This window comes from Cyprinus carpio, chromosome B18, assembly GCF_018340385.1.
Source record: "Cyprinus carpio isolate SPL01 chromosome B18, ASM1834038v1, whole genome shotgun sequence".
In the NCBI taxonomy this organism is placed as follows: Eukaryota; Metazoa; Chordata; class Actinopteri; order Cypriniformes; family Cyprinidae; genus Cyprinus; species Cyprinus carpio.
This window is the reverse complement of record NC_056614.1, coordinates 26,482,431-26,504,303: the sequence shown is the minus strand read 5'-3', so window position 1 is coordinate 26,504,303 and position 21,873 is coordinate 26,482,431. Positions and strand designations below refer to the sequence as shown.

Here is a 21,873-nt window from a genome sequence, read left to right as displayed (position 1 = left end):
TCGCCATATCGCAGTATTCATATAAATTCTTGGTTAATATTTATGTATGTTTTTTAAACGTTACATTTAATGCAACAATATTAGTTTAATGCAAAATTAGCACGCGTAATATAACAAATAAAAGACAAAACAACGTCGATTTAAAGCCTGACCAATCAGAAGAAAAAAGGGGCTGGACTGTTTCTCATAATAAAGGTGTGTGAGGGTGCAGAGACGAGCAGGATTTAACATCAGCATCCCAGAGCATCAGCATCTCTCTGACTTCTCACGGTAAGAGAAATCCACGCATCGTCTATTCATGTTATCCCAGTGACATCTATCCGTAATGTCTTCTGCAAGTTTTATTATTCATGTTATATCTGGTATGATGGGTTTATTCTCTACAAGAGAGGGTGTGCAGATGTGAATGTCCTTTAAAAACAAGTGATGGTTCTATACATTTTCCATTTAACCTTTTTCTGCTCAAATTTTGCATTCATAACAACATTTCTTTAATTGTATTAAAGGCTTTTGCAGTTTTACATGAAATTCACACAAAACAATCTCATTTGGTAGAACTAACAAAAAAAATCATCAACATAAAACCATCGCATTGCTTGCTGAAGAAAATTCAGGATAATTCTGCTTTTTATAATATTAATCATCCATTTGTTTTCCTTGTTGTCTTGATAAGTCTTGTTGGTTATTCTTGGCTTTTTTCTATTTTTAAACCCTGGATTCAATAATTAAAATGTCTGTGTTGAATGTGGATACCACAGACCGCATTGCATGCCCACATCTGGGCGGATCAGGGGATGCGTAAACCATCTCCTGCAAGAAAATCCTATTTCATGTTTCTGTAAATGAGACACGCGGGGAGAGCAGAATGGAGGACGCGCCTCCTTTCCAACCCCCCCCCCCCTCGCTCCTGCTGGTGTAAAATAGCCGGTTTGTTCTGTGGGACGCATTCACGTGGAGATTAGGTGTGCTGGAGAAGGTGTGTAATGTGGACTCTATGAGACAGAGAGAGACAGAGGAGGACACTAAGAGGAGAGGGGAGGGAAAATGAGGTGTTAAAGTGCAATCGGTTTGAGTAGAGAGGCAATGAAAGCGAGGGATCGATAGGAGAAGGATGAGGAAAGAGAAAAGACTAGAAAGCAACGGTGAAAAAACAAACTGCATGAAGGTGCAACGGAGTTGGAATGGAATTGCAGCACGTTTCAGTTCTAGAACACACACTCACACACGTGAACTCCTTGGTGGTCACCTCCGGTCAGTGCATATTGATTCCCAGATTGATTGCTGGTTTGCAGGCGTGCATGAGCCATTCATTTAAAAGCATGAATAACAGTGACAGTTCAAGTGCTTTCTCAAATGTATCGACACAGTTAGCAACACAAGACATGAAATATTGCAGAATTTTTTCTAATAAATGATGTGAATAACACAAGCATTGGTTATTATTGCTTATACTAATAGTTAAAAACAGATTGTAACTCTACCTGCAACCTTCACTTTACAATACAATATAGCCAAATATAGCTTAAATGTCAGATATCAGCATTAGCAAGGCCGACATAAACCCAGGGTTATTTCCCAGGTCTGACTTAGTTGTGTCTTCCTGCTAAAACTCATCTCTTGGCCTCAGGACCGCACAGATGGCATAAAGAGTATTAAAAACATCTGCGTTCTCTCAAAGGCTGTGTCACTAAGTGTGCAGATTGAATATATTGAACTTCACTGTTGCTCTCTGAACATGTTCCTTGAGCATCTGCGATGGCCTTTCTAAACATATGCAAAGCTCATGGTATTGATCGCTGTTCAATTATGTGCCTAGCAATTAATTCTTTGCTTCTGAGAAGATCATCAGATTCCATCCATAATAATCAGTCGATTTGTGCAATACTAAGGAGATTCGCAGTTTGATGGGAAGCAGGACGGACAAAATTCACACTACACTGTGTGGATGAATTGCAGAAGAGAAGATCACACTCATTTAATACGTATGTTTTGTGTGTGTGTGTGTGTGTGTGTGTGTGCAGAAGAGAAGATCACACTTGTTTGTGTGTGTGTGTGTGTGTGTGTGTGTGTACAAGTGTATAAAATTAAGGCTGTTTTGCTTGAATTTAATATATTTATTTCAAATTAATTGCTATGATATCCTTGCATAAATTGTCTAAAAGCTATCAGATTTGAATTGGAATGCAGGTTGGCATGCAATTGTATCATACACTCTCAGAAAAAAAGATACAAAAGCTGTCACTGGGTCAGTACCTTTTTATATAATATGTACCAATATGGACCCTTTAGGTACAAAGGTGTACCTTTTGAAAAGGTACATGCCCCAGTGACAGCTTTTTTAACTTTATTTCTGAGTGTAGTCTTATGTGCATATACTATATTAAGTGCAGTCAAAATTATTTAACATTTTTAATATAAGGTTATAATTGGGCTAAATTTTATTTTATTTATATTTTATATTATTTTTATTTCACTTTTTTAATAAGCTTATTTTTAATTATTTTAAATAAGCTGAAGTAAACCCATACTTTTTTAGTAGTTTTGTTAATTTTAAACATATTTGTTTTATATATATATATATATATATATATACCCATATATATATATATATATTTATATATATATATATATATATAATACTATATATAATATTTGTTTTATATATATATATATATATATATATATTAATAAAACATTATGTCTAAACATATTTAAAATATTTTGAATATTATTTAATTATATTCCGTAAATTCCAATGAAGCCATATTTTAATCCTATTTCATAAGTAGTTTTATGTTTATTTCGAAATATATTTTAATGTAATTTTTAATAAATAGCTGTTATGAGCCTAGATTATTTTAACACTTTTTAAGTAGTTTCATGTTTCTGTTATTTTTTTCTTTAAATATATATATTTATATCATTATAATTACATTTGATAAATATTTAAAATATCTGATTTGTTATTTCATTAGATTTAAAAATAAGCTGTAGTGAATCCAGACATTTTTTATTTCTTTTTAATTAAGTAGTTTAAAAGGACTTTTCATTTAATTAATATAGAAGCATTGCTGATATAGGCTGCTTCTGCTGCTGATAAACCTCAGTTTGAGCGAGCTGATGAGGAGATCTGAAGCATCGGAGCATTGGCAGCCCCCGAGCGATTGGGTTTGTCAGTGTTTGGCCCTCTCGGGGGGTGATTTTGAAGGACGTCTGCATTTCTGAGTCACGTCTTCCCTCGTCAGCACATGGAAGAAGTGACTCTGCCTTTGAACTTGGGAAGGATAAAAGAAGGTTTTTAACTCTGGGTTGCTGGCAGAGAGAGGTAAAGCCAAACTCAGGTAATTGGCTGTCTTGAAGCAATTCTGTATTCATCTCTTTCCAAACCTCTCTTCACGTGGTGGAACCAAAAATATGCATGTTAAAGAACAGGTCTTATTTAGTTAAGATGTGGAATATAGCTATTATAACAACTTTTATGGTGCTTTTTTATCACTATATGGTCATTATAAATTGCAGTATGCTATGCGAGCGAATTGCTTGATTTTTGCTGGAAAGCATTAAATTATGACAGAAATGATATTTTTGGGTGAACTGTTTCTTTAAGGAAGTGCAAGCATAGGTCAGATGGAAATGACTTTCAAATGACTTGGACAGATGGGAAGAGAGATGAGTGGCTATGACAGAGCGACGTGCATCAGTCTGGTAGTCTATGTGGTGGCAGAGATTTCTGGCCTGGCTTTGTTTATTTTCCAGCTGTGCCAGTGCAGACTGCAGGAGATCATATCACACACATACTGCAGTTAAAGCCTCTTACGCTGAACCTCTGCCACGACGCTGTCAGGACGAGCCAGATGCTAACCCTCTAATGATAGACACATGCCGTCATGTGTTGACCTGCAGGGTGGTACAGGACTGCTGGCAGGATGAGAGCTTGCCTAAACCCTTGCAATCTGTGTATGTGTTCGGTTATGTGAACTTTTTTCGACTGAACTGAGACGGGAACCATAAAGAATTAAGTTCAGATTTCTCTTAACGACTCTGCATCCTTAATGGTTCATTAACAATTCTGTAAATACTTGAATGTTTGGATAGTAGAAATGCTGTTTCATTGTTAATTTTAATAATAAATAAATTGTACACAGTTCTTGCAAAACACAGGCATTTTACAATCTTTTTACCAGTGGCAACTGGCAAGGCAGCAAACTAAACCAACATAAATGTAGCAACATATTGTAAAATGCTACTGATACGTCTCGTTAGAACTGATTATTTCTATTCTCAGACAACAAACACTAAGTCTTTTTACAGTCTTTTCAAAGGTGGCTATCCAACAAACTACTAAACCAAGAGTCTGGAAACTTTTTGGACCAAAGAGTCTTTTTTTGTCCCCTATTTTATGGTAATGCATTTTCCCAAAAGAGCCAGAGTAAAAATTATGTATGATTATGACAAACATGTTTTCTCTCTCTCTCTCTCTCTCTCTCTCTCTCTCTCTCTCTCTCTCTCTCAGTTTATATCAATAAATAATCTATTTATTGGTCTGTTTTAATATAGAACGTTGTCTATTTGAATTATATTGCAGGTTGTTATTGTTTTGGTAAATGTGTTTGTGAAAACCAGTCACATGTATATTTGTAGCAAGAACCAACAATACATTGTATGGGTCAAAATGATCAATTTTTCTTTAATGCCAAAAATCATTAAGTAAAGATCATGTTCCATGAAGATATTTTATAAATTTAATACCGTAAATATATCAAAATATATTTTTTTATTAGTAATATGCCTTCATTTGGACAACTTTAAAGGCAATTTTCTCAATACTTTTTTTTTTTTTTTTGCACCCTCAGATTCCATGTACATAAGTTGTATCTCGGCCAAATATTGGACATTAAATTAGCCTAAATATTGCCCTATCCTAACAAACCATAGGCGTACATCAATTATTTATTCAGCATTCAAATAATGTATAAATCTCAGTTTCAAAAAAATTTACCCTTATGATTGGTTTTGTGATCCAGGTCACATATTATAAAAAAGTGTGCCCCCATAAAACGAAATGCTCCCACCCACCCATTTATTTTGTGGAAGGGGTCGGCTTCACGTGTTTGCCTGGGGGTCCTGAGCGCCTTTACACCCAGTCCAAGCGCGCGCTGGCGCCTCTCCGCAGGGTGTGCACGAGCAAACCGGGTGCCAATCCGTGCCGGTAACCGGATGCTGCTCCGCGGCACAACTGAAGCAGCAGACACGTCAAGTCCTTCGCGGGAATTGCGTTTAGCGTACGCAACCCGCAAAGTCCTAAACACAGACTCACCGAGTGAAGCTTCACGAGGAAACTTTGCTCGACCGTCGGTATTGAACTTACCTTTCCATCCTGAAGATAACACACACTGAGCTCGAGAAAGAATTCAACAGATATATGAGACTGAAGGCGCGAGTCTTTAGAACACCTGTCCTTGTGACGTCACTGAGACTAGCTGTTTGTATTTGACGTTTAGGCGCGCTTTTAAAGAAGTTGCATACAAAGTCATTCGTTTGATTTACCCAGTGAGACAAGTAGCTGTCTTAAGTAAATGTTTTAGAGACATGGAGACTGCATGCATCTTTTGTTCTTGTTTTACAATAAGTTAATAAAAAGTTTAGGCATGCTATTTATTTATTAGATAATAAGTGTATACAGATGCATCTATTCTCTATCTGAGGATGAAGAACAGTGTTTTGTCTTGTACAACAGTGCTCAGCAGGTTCCTGTGGGTGTTGATCGCTTTAATAGAGTGTAATTAAAGCTGACCCATGTCTTGCTCTTCTCTGGTCTCCAGTGGAGCTCCCACACCACTGCACTGTCACTGCATGGCTCTTTAACTCTTCAACTAGTGTGTCTTCTCCTCCGCAGCCTTACATCTAAATATTTGATCTTATTCTGATTCCTCGATGAATACTCAACATTTCACCTGCAGTCAAATCCTTCTCCGCCCCGTCCTGTTTTTCTGTGTCCCCTTCAAATCAGAACTGCACCACTGGGTCTGTCCTCTGGAGGCTTTTGGAGCCAGGAGGGGAGAGAGATGGCAGTTTACCCAGCATTCTCTGCTCTATCTGGGCCACCCTGTCAAGAAAAAGGAGGCTGATGGATGTGGATGAAGTGTTCTGGTGCCACCAACTGTGTTTCTTGCTCTGATGATGACAGATCCATCTGTAGGAATGAACGATCATCTCTGGGAAATAAGAGCTCCATTCCGAACTTGATGGAAAACCATGTTTGTTTGCTTAGATTTGCCTACCTTGTTAAAAATGGAAAAATATAAAATATTGCTCTGCTAAGAAAAGAAAAATCAACATGGAAATCTCTATGATACATCAATTGTTTCGTCTAGAAGATTAAATGGAGAACAAATGGAGATGTCTGCTTCTCAGACTTTTGTTCATACCACCTTTAATTTATTAAAGAAATTATTTGCAATTATATAAATTTGCATCTTATTATATATATATATATATATATATATATATATATATATATATATATATATATATATATATATATATATATATATATATATATATATATATATATATAAATTAATTTAAATAATTTTTACATTTTCTCATTCTTATTTCTCCAAATGTTTTCTTAAAAAAATTGAGTTGATATTGAGTAATATTATACTTTTTAATTTTAATACATCTCTCCCCCTGAAATATTAACACTGTAAATAAACAAAAACCGTCATAATTTTCTGCCATTATCCATTATTTTTTACTGATATTTCCATTAACCCTAAAACACAATGCAATGCATTGCACAATTCAAAATACAGATAAAACACCTGTAAAAATGCATATGGAAAATTCCTTAATATTAATACAGTAATGTAACTCAAAACCTGGACAAACCAAGTATAAAGTCAAATTCAATCTCATTTCTGGTTGCTGAACTTTTTGATCACTGGTTGCGTAACACCTTTTTTTTCATACTAGTGTTTCCACTTGGCCTTTTATTTACTTTACCAGCAAGACATACTTGCTCAACTTTACTAAAAACCACCATGCATCAGTTAAATTACAATGGTTATTTGCATGGCTGTCCAGCATGGATATTCATGGTGCTCTAGCTGGTCTAACAAACTATGTTCTCTCTCTATCCTTCTACTCTCTAGTGTTTCAGCTCCAGCTCAAAATGAAAAGCGTAAAAAAGTAAGAGCTAGAAAAGGTTGCCTACACTGCCCCATTTTCAGAAACGTCTTGACTATGCGCTTGTTAGTACAGTTTGAAGGCGGTTGGGAGGATATAGGACATATTTAGAGAAATTTCTCTGTGCGTGTGTGAAAGGAATAGAAAGAGTTTTGTGGCACTTTGAAGCTTGATTTCACTTGAGCAGATTCTGACAAGTTTGACTCGACTTTGCTTTATATGAGTGCCAGATTTTAAGCAGATTTTAAGCAGGCTGCCACATACAATAACACCACAGACCTCCAGGAGTACACAGAGACTGTCACTGCCTACACCACCAAGTCTATTGAAGATGTAACGATCACAAAGAAAGTCAATGTCAAGGCCAACAAGAAGCCGTGGCTTACAGGGGAGGTCTACAGACTCCTGAAGGCTCAGAACGCTGCCTTCAGAGCTGGAGATGAGGTGGGCCTGAAGACAGCCAGGGCCAATCTATCCCGCGGCATAAAAGAGGCTAAGAGTCAGTACTCCAAAAGGATAGCTCATCGTATCAGTGACAGCAAAGATACTCGGCGCTCCCTGCTGAATGAGCTGAACACCTTCTTCGCTCACTTTGAGGCACAAAACAGCACCACTGCACAGAAGACCCCACCTACTCACAGCAACCAGGTGATGAAGCTGTCCCCGGACAGCGTGAGGAGATCCCTCAGCAGGATCAACGCACGCAAAGCCCCAGGTCCTGACAACATTCCTGGGCATGTACTGAGAGACTGCATTGAAACTCACTGATGTCTTCACAGACATGTTCAACATTTTGCTAATCAGGCTGTTGTTCCCACATGCGTCAAAGCTACCACCATCATTCTAGTCCCGAAGAAGCCGTCTCCATCATGCTTCAATGACTTGCACATACTCCTATCCTAGTCATGGACCACATCAAGTCTGCCCCCCCCCCCCCTGGACCCCTTCCAGTTTGCATATCGGTCCATCCACTCGACCGATGATGCCATCGCAACTGCCCTCCACTCAGCACTCACACATATAGACAAAAAGGACTCATACGACAGAATGTTGTTCATAGACTTCAGTTCAGCATTCAACACAATCATCCCTCAACAGCTCATTCATGAATTGGTCCAGCTGGGGCTCAATACTTCACTGTGCAACTGCCTGTTAATCTTTCTGACTGGAAGACCTCAGGCAGTACGGGTCGGCAGCAACACATCCAGCACCATCACACTGAACACTGGGGTCCCCCAAGGATGTGTGCTGAGCCCCCTCCTCTTCACTCTGCTGACCCATAACTGCACACCATCACACAACTCTAACCTCTTTATTAAGTTTGTGGATGACACGACTGTGGTGGGTCTCATTAGCAACAGAGATGAGACAAAATACAGGAGGGAGGTGAGCCGCCTGGCCGGGTGATGCAGTGACAACAATCTCTCTCTGAACGTGGAGAAGACAAAGGAGATTGTTGTTGACCTTCAGGAGAACACACACTCAGCATGTTGATATGATAATGGAGGGTGCGACTGTGGAGAGAGTGAGCAGCACCAAGTTCCTGGGAGTGCACATCACAGAGGACCTCTCCTGGACTGAAAACACCGCAGCACTGTCCAAGAAAGCACAGCAGCATCTCTACTTTCTCCGCAAACTGAGAAGAGCCGGAGCCCCGGCCCCCATCATGTACACCTTCTACAGAGGCACCATCGAGAGCATCCTGTCTAGCTGCATCACTGTGTGGTATGGTGCTTGCAACACGTCCTGCAGCAAGACCCTCCAACGCACAGTGAGAGCAGCTGAGAGATCGTTGGTATCTCTCCCCCCTCCCTCCAGGACATTTACAGAACCAGTCTCACTCACAAAGCCCTCTGCATTGCGGGTGATCCCACCCACCTGTCACACAGCTTCTTCAGTTTGCTGCCATCAGGGAGGAGACTGTGGAGTCTCCAGGCCAGGACCAGCAGACTGAAGGACAGCTTCATCCATCAGGCTTTCAGAAAGCTCAACTCTCTTCAGACTCTGCCCCCATCAGGCTTTCAGAAAGCTCAACTCTCTTCCTTTGACCCTCCGACCCCCACCCCCCCATCTTTCTGCCAAGTGCCTTCCGCCACTTTATCTATCTTTTTTTACAATGTCCTTATTTGTATTTTATATATATTTCAATTGTATTTATCCGTATTTGTACATTCTACTGTTAGTGTTTACTGTATGCACCAAGGGTCTGAGATTTCAATTCTCGTTTGTGTTCCGATGTGGTTTATGTGTGGCAGATTTGATGTTTATGTGGTAGTTTTGTTAATTAAGCAGTCCTTGACTTTGAGATATCAGTGCTTTGAGGTAAAAAAAAAACACTGGGAGTTTCTTGAAGAAAAATATGAAACTTTGCTGTTTAACTCATTCTTTACTTTTTATGTTATAAATTTACCTCATTAATGGTATCTCAAATTGTGCCGCATATTATTTTTTATAATTTTCATATGTCAGACCAGAAAGGACAGCTCAGGATTTTTTTGAAGCTAATTTTTTTCTAGTTGGGCGCATTAGTGTGGTTGGTGGTCTCGTTGACTTCTCCCAGGTGGCTGTCAGACCTTTGTCCAGAATCCTGCACAGGTGAGTGAAAGGTCAGGCAGGTCTGGTGCTGTTTTTTTACGTGTACCTTCTCTTGTCCCCAGCATTCACAAGCGGCTATCTGTTTTTCAAGCCAGACCTCGGTCACCAGGGTCAGGTTCAGTTACACAAACCTGCACACATAAGTTTGAAACCAAGAGAATCCGAGCTCATGGAATGAGAACAGATGAATCTTCTGTGGATTGTTGGCCAGGCTTTTTGAATCGGTTGCTCATTTTGCTTGAATTCCATGTGCTGAAAAGATGCATGTGAAATATAGTTTTGAAATCAATGACTGGAGTGCTTTAAATGTTTTTAAGATTAAAATAACATCCCAGAGCACCCTAGCCTAACTCACTGTATGTCCCTTTGGATAAAAGAAAATGTAAATGCATTTAAATGCACTAAAACCACTAAATGCACTATTTTATTGCTTCAGGATAATCTGGCAAGTTTAAGAAAAAAATCTGTTGTTAGCTTAATTTATATATATGGATTTTATGTTTACCTAGGTCTGTTTGAATGTGTAGGTTCAATGTATCAATCATGCTTGTCTGTCATCATCTGTTCAATGACAAACTGAATGAATGATTAAGTTTAAAGTATGTTGCAGCAAGCTTTGCACGGTTAAATAGTAACAATTTTCTTCATGTAAAATATAGATTGAAACAATTTTTTTTAATTCTTGGGTCCAGTGTCACTGGACTTAGTGTCTGTCACTAAGGTTTTTTTATTTATAAAAAGAGATAACTTCATACAGGTTTAGAACAACTTAAGGGTGAGTAAATGATGAATGATTTGTGTTTTTTTGGTGTCAGTTATCTTTGATTTGTGGTTTTTGTGTGATAAGTTCCTTTAAGTGTAGAGTGCTCTCTTCAAATTCTACAACATACAAACTGTACTGTAGCTTTACGCAGTGCATGCATGTTCCCTACACTGCATACACACACACTTGAGCTCAACCTGTCCACACACACACACACTCTCTCTCTTTCTCTACATCACACAATGGCATTAGGCCACATTCTCCCCTGCATTCTTAGTTTGTGTGGAAAACACTGTTGCCAGGCAACGACTAAAGCAGGGAGACTGACATGCGAGGATGAAGGTGCATATGTGGGTTTGTTCGCTTGCATGAGCAGGTATATGCTGGTGTATTGAACGGTAGCTGCACAGTCAGAGAGAGAAACAGAGGCATTAACCCCGTGTTAAAGCAAGACTGTTTACACTATTGCATCTGATTCTGAACCCTTTTTTCTACTCCCATTATGCAGAGTGAAACAAGTTATTCACACATTCCATGCATTTTTAATGTAAAACTGCATCAGTATCTGTAAGAATTTCATTCCCTCTTGTACTCACATGGTTGAATAATAACATGATTTGATGTAATATAGCGGATTCATTACTAATGGATTCAGTAAAAGTCACTTTTTTCAATGTACACTGATAAATTGTGCACAATGACGAATTAATTTTCAGATGTCTGTATGTAAATAACCTCTTTTTTTTTTGGCTAGCATTTCTGCACGTGAAATGAGTGACATATTATTAGGGTGTTTTTAACTGCTTAAAGGGACAGTTCACCCAAAAATGAAAATTCTGTCATCATTTACTTACCCTCATAATGTTCCAAACCTGTATGAGGTTCTTTCTTCTGTTGAACACAAACAAAGACATTTTGAAGAATGTTGTGTTCCAAACCTGTATGAGGTTCTTTCTTCTGTCTTTTTTTTATTTTTTTCCCATAATAGGGAAGTTAATGGCTACAGTCAACAGTTGGGTTCTTTAAGCCTTTAACCTCTAATCATTAGTGCTGAAAAGCACAACACGACTTTTAAAATCTGAACAGACTGCAGTAAAAATTAAAACAATATGTGTTCTAAAATTGGCTCAAAATATCAAACCTGTTTAATATCCTCTGACTGAATGGAATCAATGTCTGAAGCTTTTAAAAAAAATGGTCATCATCACTATGAAATTTATTTTGAAATCTGTCAGTTCCGAATTCTGAAAATCTGCACACTGGCTCTCACTTCAGGAAACTATCGGCAGCTCTTCCAAACTGCAAAAATGGGTGAAAAAGTCATGTGGGATATTCAAGCCTTTAGTTTCTGTAAATGATCTGGCTGAACACGGAAGTTTTGCATTGTGAGCATAAGCATATGTTAGAATTTAGAATATATTTCCATGAAATAGATTGCTCGTATTCACGTGGGGTTGTTATTACCATATCCTTCACTCTGACTCACTCTTTCTCTCATCAGCTCATCCCTCGTTTACCATGTTGCTGCTCGGACTCTTGCCGCTGATGTTGCTACGGGGGTGCGGTTGCCAGGCGGCAGACGTTCCTGAGGATGTGACGGCAGAGTTCTCGGTCAGACTGTACCACCAGCTCCAGATCACGGGGGGAGAGGAGAACATCATCTTCTCGCCCCTGAGCGTGGCTCTGGCTCTGGGCATGGTGGAGCTGGGCGCCCGCGGCGCTTCTTTAGAGGAGATCAGACAGGCCGTGGGCTACAGTCATTTCAGAGAAGGTAAGGTTATCTGTAAAAAAGCATGAGGGGTTAACTGTTCTCTTTCATCTTTAACTTTTGAGTCTTTTATCCAATAGGCTGAAACAGTGATTTCCTATAAATTTTCTCTATAGGCATTTAAAAAACAACCAGCTCTGAAAGCAATCATAACAGTACAACATTTGATTTAAAGTATGTTGTAGGTATCATTCTAGAGAAATCTAAAGAAAGACAAAGAAAACAAAATTAATGAACAAACATGAACATTTTGCATAAAACAAAAATAAAGCCTATTTTAAAACAAATAAGATTTTTTCAATATTCAAACAAAAATATTTTATTACAAATAATTTTAATATTTTAGCTCATTTTTTACACAAATTTTGTGATTCTATATCAATTTAAGGCAGTACAATAAATGGTTTAAAGTAATACATTTTATTTACATTGTACAAGTGTTTATTTGTTTATTTGCATTACATTCATGAGAAATTTGGCTGAAATGAAAATTAGGCTCAAAGTTTACAAGCCTTTTAAAACCTTGTTTTGGGGTTATTTAGGCATGATCCAAACAGTCGCAACTGTAGTAATTGTAAAAACAAACTATATTTGGTATACAAATAGTTTAAAGTAATAATGAAAAAAAAATGTAAATAAATTAATTAGAAATAGTACAAAAATTAGAAATTTTGAATTTTGAAAATTAGAAAATTTGGCTTGAAACTTTAGTCTGAAAATTGAAAATGATTTTAAAATCTTGTGTGTTTATGTATATATATATATATATATATATATATATATATATGTATATATATATATATATATATATATATATATATATATATATATATATATATATATATATATATATATATATAGGCCAGTCTATGTGTAAACAGTACAAACTGTTTAAAGTGATATTTATTTTATTTAATTACATTTTTTGCATTACAGTAATGAGGAATTTACTTTTTTCTTTTGACTTTGAATTATGACCTAGATGCATTCTTGACAGTGAGATTCTGAGTTTTGAATGGGATTATTAGTTCCATGACTGTAATATTGCAGCACATTATACAGAAGTGTTGTCTTCTTGTCTGCACCTGCTTCAGATGAGGAGTTCTCTCTGTTGAGCAACCTGACCAAGGCCCTGTCCACGGATGAAGAGCAGTACGTGGTACGGCTGGCCAACTCCCTCTTTCTGCAGACGGGGGTTCACTTCAACGAGGACTTCCTGCAGCTCATGAAGAAGTACTTCAAAGCAGAGGTGGAGACGGTGGACTTCAGCCAATCAGCAGGCGTGGCTGAACGCATCAACTCTTGGGTGCTGAACCACACGGAGAGTAAGTCATCTATCATCCCTGAGGAAAGAATATATTCAAACTGGATGTGTGCTGTTATGTATTTGAAACAGTTTCATTGTTATTTACTAAGACCTGATGAAATGGTTTGACAAAAATAGTTTTTATTCTTGTATTGACGTCTTTCCTGTTGACTTAGAAAGTTGGGATGTAGTGAAAAGTTTGTTCTTGTATAAGTTCAAGTAGAGATGGCCACAAAGCTAATAGGGAGTAAAGTAAAAAATAAAAATAAAAAAAAATCTTGTAGTTATATACTTTGAATATGTTTGGGGTCTGTAAGATTTTTAATTGTTTTTGAAAACGTCTCGTGCTCACCAAGGCTGCACTTATTTGTTTAAAAGATACAGTAAAATCAGAAATATTTGTAAGAGTATTTCACATTTAAAATACTGTTTTCTGTCTGAATATGTTTTAAAATGAAATGTATTTCTGTGATATAAAGCTGAATTTTCAGCATCATTACTCCAGTCTTCATGTCACATGATCCTGTCACATGATCCTTCAGAAATTATCCTAATATGGCGATTTATTATTATTATCAATGTTGAAAACAGTTGTGCTGCTTCATATTTTTGTGGAAACTACATTTTTCTTTGATGAAAAGAAAGTTCAAAAGACCAGCATGTATTTTAAATAGAAATGTTATAATGTTATAAATGTATTTACTGTCACTTTTCAGCAATTTAATGCATCCCTGAAGGGTGCTGGAAATTTATATATAATGAGTCTTCATGTTTAGCTTTAAGATTATATGCCATTTAACCACTGAATATCGTCATAGTTCATAATCCCATTTAGAATGATTTTACTTTCAAGTAAAACTCTCTTCAAAATGAATAGATGGTGTTAAGAGGAATTATTCTGACTTTAGTGAAGGAGGACAGTAAAGTAGATAATGGCAGATCAGTCATATTCTGCATGATAATGACATTCCCAGGCCATTTCCAGGCAGATCCATTTTCTCACAGTCAGCTTTTGCCTTTGCAGGAGGACTGTCAGATAGCAGCACAAATCCCAGAGCTTTGGAAGAGAGATGATTTTATGCCACTGAAGAGACCATGCTGTCTTTCCTGTTCTGAGACAGAGAGGATTGTGACGTGCAGCATTTATTTCAATCTGGGTTTTTGTTGTTGTTGCAGGCAAAATCCAGAACCTGGTGTCTGCTGACGACTTCAGCAGCTCCACCATGATCATGTTAGCGAATGCAGTGTACTTCAGAGGCAGCTGGAAGAACCAGTTCAGACCAGAAAACACCAGAACCTTCTCCTTCACCAAGGATGATGGCAGTGAGGTTCAGACCCTGATGATGTACCAGCAGGGAGATTTCTACTACGGTACGTATAGGCTTTAATAGGTTAAGCATAGATTCAGTAGTTTTTGGATTATTTGTTTTGTTATTCACTGTACAAGTTTCCTACAGAATGATTGCAGAGGTTTAAGCTGACAATGAAAGCTAGTCAATACAAAATGTGAAGATTGACTGAAAGTTCTGAAAGTTTAAAATAAATTTCTAAATTTCAAAGGTTATTATATAGGCCTGATCAATGCTTCCTCTATCCATACAAATAATTATTTAAATTTTTTATTCTATTCAACTATACACACACAACCGTTCAAAGTTTTGGGTCAGTTATTATTTTTATTTTTATTTTTTTTAAGAAATTTGGCAAGGATGCATTAAATTGATCAAAAGTAAGAGTAAAGACAATTATAATATTTTAAAATAAGTAAAAAAAAATGCTGTTCTTTTAAACTTTTTATTAACCAAGAATTCTGAAAAAATAAATGTATCACGGTTTCCACAAAAATATAATGCAGCACAACTGTTTCTACCATTGAAATGTTTCTTGTGCAGCAAATCAGTATATTAGAATGATTTCTGAAGGATCATGTGACACTGAAGACTGGAGTAATGATGCTGAAAATTCAGCTTTGCATCACAGGAACAAATTACATTTTAAAAATATATTCTAATAGAAAACTGTCATTTTAAATTGTAATAATATTTCACAGTATCACTGTATTTACAAATAAATGATTTAGTCTTGGTGAGCATAAGAGACTTCTTTCATAAGTGGTACTGTATATATAGTTTCTGCACGGCTCACTGCTGATTGGTTGGGCTGAGTCTTACAGATCCTGCAGAATAACTGCAATGTGCTTGTCTCATCCATCTCTCTGACAAAACAGAGAAAGAGAAAGACAGATGAAGGTAAATGTGTTAGTGATGAAGGTAAATGTGGAGCAGCGAGACACTGAAGGAGTAAACGTGAAAGCGAGAGCCAAGAGATACAGTACAGAGTCTTCTTACTCAAAGACACAGAGCTGTCTTCAAAACTTGCATCAGAAGCTCTTAAAAACGGGAAAACCAGCATTACATAAATGGAGGAGCTTGACAATGGCAGAGTACAGAATCTTAACTTTAAAACTTAATAAAGTTGAGAAAAGATAAGACCTTTCAGAACCAACAGAGTATGTGGATCCAGGGTTATTATAGTTAACTAAAACTAAACAATCTAATAAATAAAAATAAAAACAAACTAATAAAGCAAATAAAATGTCAAAATAAAATATGAAAAATTGTTTCCAGAGCAATATTTCTTTAACTTGATGTGCTAAAGTAACTTAATAAAAATGACAAAAACACAGAACAAAATGACCAAAAACTAACATGAAAGCAGATATAATATAAAAATAAAATCTAATTCAGATTATTCTTAAAAAATACAACAGTAGTAAAATAATTAGTCACATAAATTCTGTTGTCCACCTCAGGGTTATTATTTTTAACTTTATACTAAAAGCAGAAAAAAAAATAAGATAAATGTTAACTGAAATAAAATATTATTAAAAAAAAAACTATTATTTCAACTAGTTGCCAGGGCAACATTTCTTATTTTTAGTTTAACTTTTTTGTTTGTTTGTTTAACTAAAAGCACTAAGACTAAATAACCTAAAAATAATAAATGAAAAATAATAAAACACTATTTAAATAAAGTAAAAATGACAAAAAAAACAAAACGTAGAAATACTTTAAAATTAAAGTGAAAACACAAAATATACAAATAATCTAATTCAAAATATAAACAAAAACTCTAAGAATGTACAGTATTAACGAAACTAAAATAACACTGATCCACCTTCATCTTACTGAAGCCCTTTCCATCCTCTGAAACACACAGTATAAAGTGAAACTAAAATAACACTGATGCTCCTTCATCTTACTGAAGCCTCAGGCTAACCTCCCATCAGTTCAGCAGGATGGCACCACGGAGGCAGGTGGAGTGTACCAGGTGCTGGAGATGCTCTATGAAGGTGAAGACATGAGCATGATGATCGTTCTGCCCCGTCAGGAGGTTCCTCTGGCCTCCCTGGAGCCCATCATCAAAGCGCAGCTGCTGGAGGAGTGGGCCAACAACGTCAAGAGACAGAAGGTGGAGGTCTACCTGCCCAGGTGAGACACTCAGTGTTTTCATTTCATCTATCAATACTTTTGATTTTAGATTTGATTCATGTAAAACCTGTATACTTGTTGTTTCTGGATCACACTGACCTGATCATTCTGATATATTTAGGTTCAAGGTGGAACAAAAGATTGATCTGAGAGACACACTGCAGCAGCTGGGCATCAAGAACATCTTCACTAAAGATGCCGATCTGTCAGCCATGACAGCCGAGATGACAGGTAATCGATAAAACAGACGCACACAGACTTATGGGAGCGTTCCATTATTCCACACACACACACAGATGCTCGGGATGTGATTGACGGCTCAAGGACGGGATGTAACGCACTTGTTCTGCCCTGGCAGCCAGCCAGCATTGTGGTGGTGATTCTTGCTTGCACAAGCACCACTCACATTTTCTCCAGCAAATGTATCTGTTTACATATACTATATAATAATAATAATAAAAGATGTTTCTATGTTGCGTGTGGTGAAAATGACAGTGGTTTTGTTTTTATTTTTTTAAGAATCAAAGAAAAAAAAATCTAACTGTCAATTTTGAGGGTCTGTGCGGAAATGTGATACCATTTCCTGTTTTGTTTTTTCTTTGTTTATGTTTTGTTTTCAGTATTTTTTAAAATATCAATATTTTAAACCAAAAGGTCATATCAAACAAGGATTTAATGTGACTTTAACACCACCTAGACATTTTAAACAAAAATAGTACTATTAATTAAAAATATCAATAAAAAACACTTAATACTTTTTTTTAAACACTGAAATACCTTTCTGACAATTTTTCAGGTTCAGTATTATTTTATTGATTTTTTTTGTTCATTTATTATTTTATTTGACACTTTTCAGTGTTCAATATTATTGTTTATTATCTTATTATTTTTTTACTTTTTTCTATTTTAGTATAAAATATGCCTATTAGGGCTGCATAATAAATCAAATTTCAAATCACGATTATAATTATGGATGCCACAATTACGTAATCATTCAAAGCGGCAATTAATCACTCAAAGTCCACTTATGTTATTCGGCGTGCTTAAAATGCGTTTTTTTTTTCCTTTCTTTCTACATGTTATCTTAAGTGTTTTTCCCATTATTTTTTTAATTTATTTTAAGTATAACATTATAATACCATTCATATTTTAACTTTTTTATAATTTAAAGAAGAAACCAATCCAATGAGTTGACATTTGAGGCTTAATACTATAGAAAAGCACTAAGATTTTTCAGTTAGAGTGTTTTCAGCTTGTTAATTTTCATATAAAAATACAGCATGCAGTTGCATCAAACAATGGTATAAACATCATTCAATGTAAATTGTGATAATCGTAATTAATAATCGCAATTACAATTTCAAAGGAATAATCGACAATTATGATTTTTGTCATAATCGTGCAACCCGAACGTCTATAAAACTATACTCTGTGAACGAGCTCAGCTGTATGTTCATTATACTCTGCTCTGCATCCGTGATTACACCAGCTCATAAATAAATGGAAATAACTTAAGCATATTCAGTCTTTTTCAGTTTTTTTTTTATTTTATTTTTTTTTTTTAATTTTTATTTTTTTCTTGAGACGGACAGGATCTGTTTATCGGGAAGGCTGTGCAGAAGGCTTACCTGGAGGTGACGGAGGAAGGGGCCGAGGGGGCGGCAGGATCAGGTGACGTTTATCTCTATTTTACTATAATTACATTATGCATTTAATATTCTCACTCTGTCCTCCTCCACACTTCAATCATCGTTTGCATTTCTAATTAAAATTTAGTCTTTTCAAGCCCTCTTTATCAGTTACTCAGTTTTACCTTTACTTTCCTCCCTGTCCTTCTTTTTTCTGTCTGTTCTCTAAGCGCTTTTTCTCACTGCAGTAAATTGCTTTGTGAATCTTGTACATTCACACATACTAAAGCGCCCCCTAATGCTCAGTGTGTGTTTTTTAATTAAGGTTTATAAAAGGTTGACTTGAGTCATCACATAGTGTTGGTTAAATCCTTTTAATTTTAGTTTTCAGCTCTGCATTGACATCAAAAATGAATAAAGAGGTGCGAGATTATGAAAAGAAATTAAAAATAAGACAATGTCTGGTTTCATGTCATTTATATATTTTATATTATTCTTTGTATTATTATTAATAATAAGTGTAGGATCATATAAATTAATACAGAATGCTTTTAATAGCTGAAATTCTCGTTTTCTGTGTTGGGTGAAGTGAAATGTAAGATTTTTAATAAAAAAATAAAAAAATTTAAGCCTACCAAAAATAGCACAAACAAAACATTTTTATTATAAAAGAGCAAAAAATGAAAAGGTACATTGACACAATTGTCTTTTTGCATTGCATATCTCACTATTGTTTGCCCTTCTACAGGTATGATTGCATTGACGAGGACGCTGGTGCTGTACCCACAGGTCATGGCTGACCACCCCTTCTTCTTCGTCATCAGAAACAGAAAAACAGGTACATGCCATTTTCAAAAACCTATATATACTCTACTGTTCAAACGTTTGGGGTCGGTAAGATAAGTCTCTTATTCTCACCAAAGCGGCATTTATTTAATCAAAAAATAGTAGGAACAGCAATACTGTGATATAGGGGTTGAAAGACTTCAGATTTTTTAAAGTCGACTTTTATGTGATGAATGTCGAGTCAAAGTCGTCTAGTCGTCTGATGACATCATTAATGAACAAATAATTCTGGAGCAAAGACTCAGACATCTTGTGCACAGCTATGGCATATGACACAGCGCTGCCTATGTGGATATTGCTCCTATAACAGCTAACTTTTATCAGTTCTTATGTCTTTGGATCGTTATATTTCTCACAGATTTCTACTCGTTCTAAATCAGATACAGATAAAGTAGCACAGTAAAGATTACATTCATATAAATGCATTAAAGTCAGCAATTGCGTGTGTGAATTAATTCTACCTGGCAGTGTCTCTCTACTAGTAGTGAAGCTGTGGGATTTAGTTATTAAGAAATATATGCTTTTTATTGAGAAATCACAGAACAGTGTTGACAATACATTTCCGCGCTGAATGATTCTGTGCTCGCGAGATCAACGCGTGATATACGATCTACTGTCTGTAGCCTATGTGTGTGCGTTACAGTGCAGCAGCGCATTCGATTAAAACGGCGATTAATTTATTGTACAATAGGCTGTTTAAAACATGCATTCTCCCGTTCAATTTCGAGCATCCAGTAATATAATCACACAATGTCTTGTGGAGTGCTTTCAGAGCATGCATTTATTTGTCATGCCTAAATGTGGAAGTCCTTCAAAGATTTCTTATCCTGTTGCGCCCTCTATAGGACCAGCGACTAGTCAGCGTCGTGGCAGAGCATTGAAGTCGACTAGTCGATTAGTCGGTGCAACCCCTGGCCTACATATAATATTTTTAAAAAACTTAAAACAAGTTTTTATTTTGATATATATTTTAAAATGTAATTTATTTCTGTGATACAAAGCTGATTTTTCAGTATCATTCTCCAGTCTTCAGTGTCACTGAAGAAATCATTCTAATATGCTGATTTGCTGCTCAAAAATCAACTCTTATTATTATCAATGTTGAAAACAGTCATGCTGCTTAATATTTCTGTTGAATTTGAATTTGTTGAATTTAGTCATGTGTGTTATCTTGATATTTGTTCTGTGAATGTATCAGATTTGATGTTAAATAATTATTTTTATTTTGTTTTCTCATAGGATCCATCCTCTTCATGGGCAGAGTTATGAATCCTGAAGTCATCGAGCCCTTCGACAACAACTTTGACATGTAAACGCCAAGCAATCGCAATGTGACGCTTATTTTCAACATCATCACGGAAAGAAAGCTCATTACATCACCATGGTTTTCTAAACACTCGAGAAAATATTATGTAAACGGGATATTTATATGATAAAAGTGATTGTGTTTTGATACTCGTAAGCTTTAACTGCACCAAGAAGTACAGAGCTGTAAATATCTGAAGTTTCTGCAACCACTTCATTCACGTTCGATCACGTCTTATTCCACACCAGCATCATTCGTTCCTATATTACTTCTCTTGTATATTTGCTATTGTGTTCTGTAGAAAAAAACGTTGATATTTATTGCAAGAATGTGAGCACTTCTCTATATGTAGACTCACTTAATATCTTTTCATTTCCTTTCCCTCTGTTTTTGGTTTGGAACATGGCTGAAGTACTGCTGACATACTAATATGCCTTATTATATAAATATGAGTTTTTGATTAAATGAAAGGTTGCGAATGTACAGGTAGTGGAGCGCTGTTGCCATGGAGACTCAGGCGAACCGGGGGAGAGTGCATTTGGTATAAGTGATAAAAAATAAAAATACCAGCTGTATTCTCTATTTCAGAATTAAAGATGAATGTCTTCAACTTGTCGCCTTGTGCTCAATTTTAAAGTTGATGCAAAATATAGATACAGAAAAGGCCTCTATGCTGTTTACACAGTGTCAGCACACAGTTTTGATGTCCAAAATAACCTCTTTTGAAAACTATAACTATTCACCTCAAAGACACACAATAATTTATTAATTTACAGATGATAGATGCACTTGATTATAACAGTTTTTATTTCATTATTATTATTGTTGAAGGAAGTTGTAGAGAAAATGCATATTGAATCAGGTTGGTAATATTCATAACATGTCTGGTGTGCTATTTTGCATGGTAAATGTCAGTCAGATTATATTTGTCCTTTGCCAAAGTATGAGAAGGCGCTCTAAGCAGTGTTCAAACAGAGCA

The 21,873-nt window shown here is 36.1% G+C and overlaps 1 protein-coding gene across 1 annotated transcript; it reads left to right on the top strand.

The window, feature by feature from the left end:
• The first annotated feature begins 115 nt into the window (after positions 1–115).
• serpini1 (serpin peptidase inhibitor, clade I (neuroserpin), member 1) lies at positions 116–21,504 on the top strand. Its single transcript, XM_042744623.1, is given in 9 exon segments — positions 116–270; positions 12,051–12,320; positions 13,412–13,642; positions 14,800–15,014; positions 16,918–17,114; positions 17,236–17,345; positions 18,699–18,785; positions 19,491–19,580; positions 20,828–21,504. Coding segments are annotated over 8 exon segments (1,257 nt in total). The 5' UTR covers positions 116–270; positions 12,051–12,067; the 3' UTR covers positions 20,902–21,504.
• Positions 21,505–21,873: the final 369 nt, after the last annotated feature.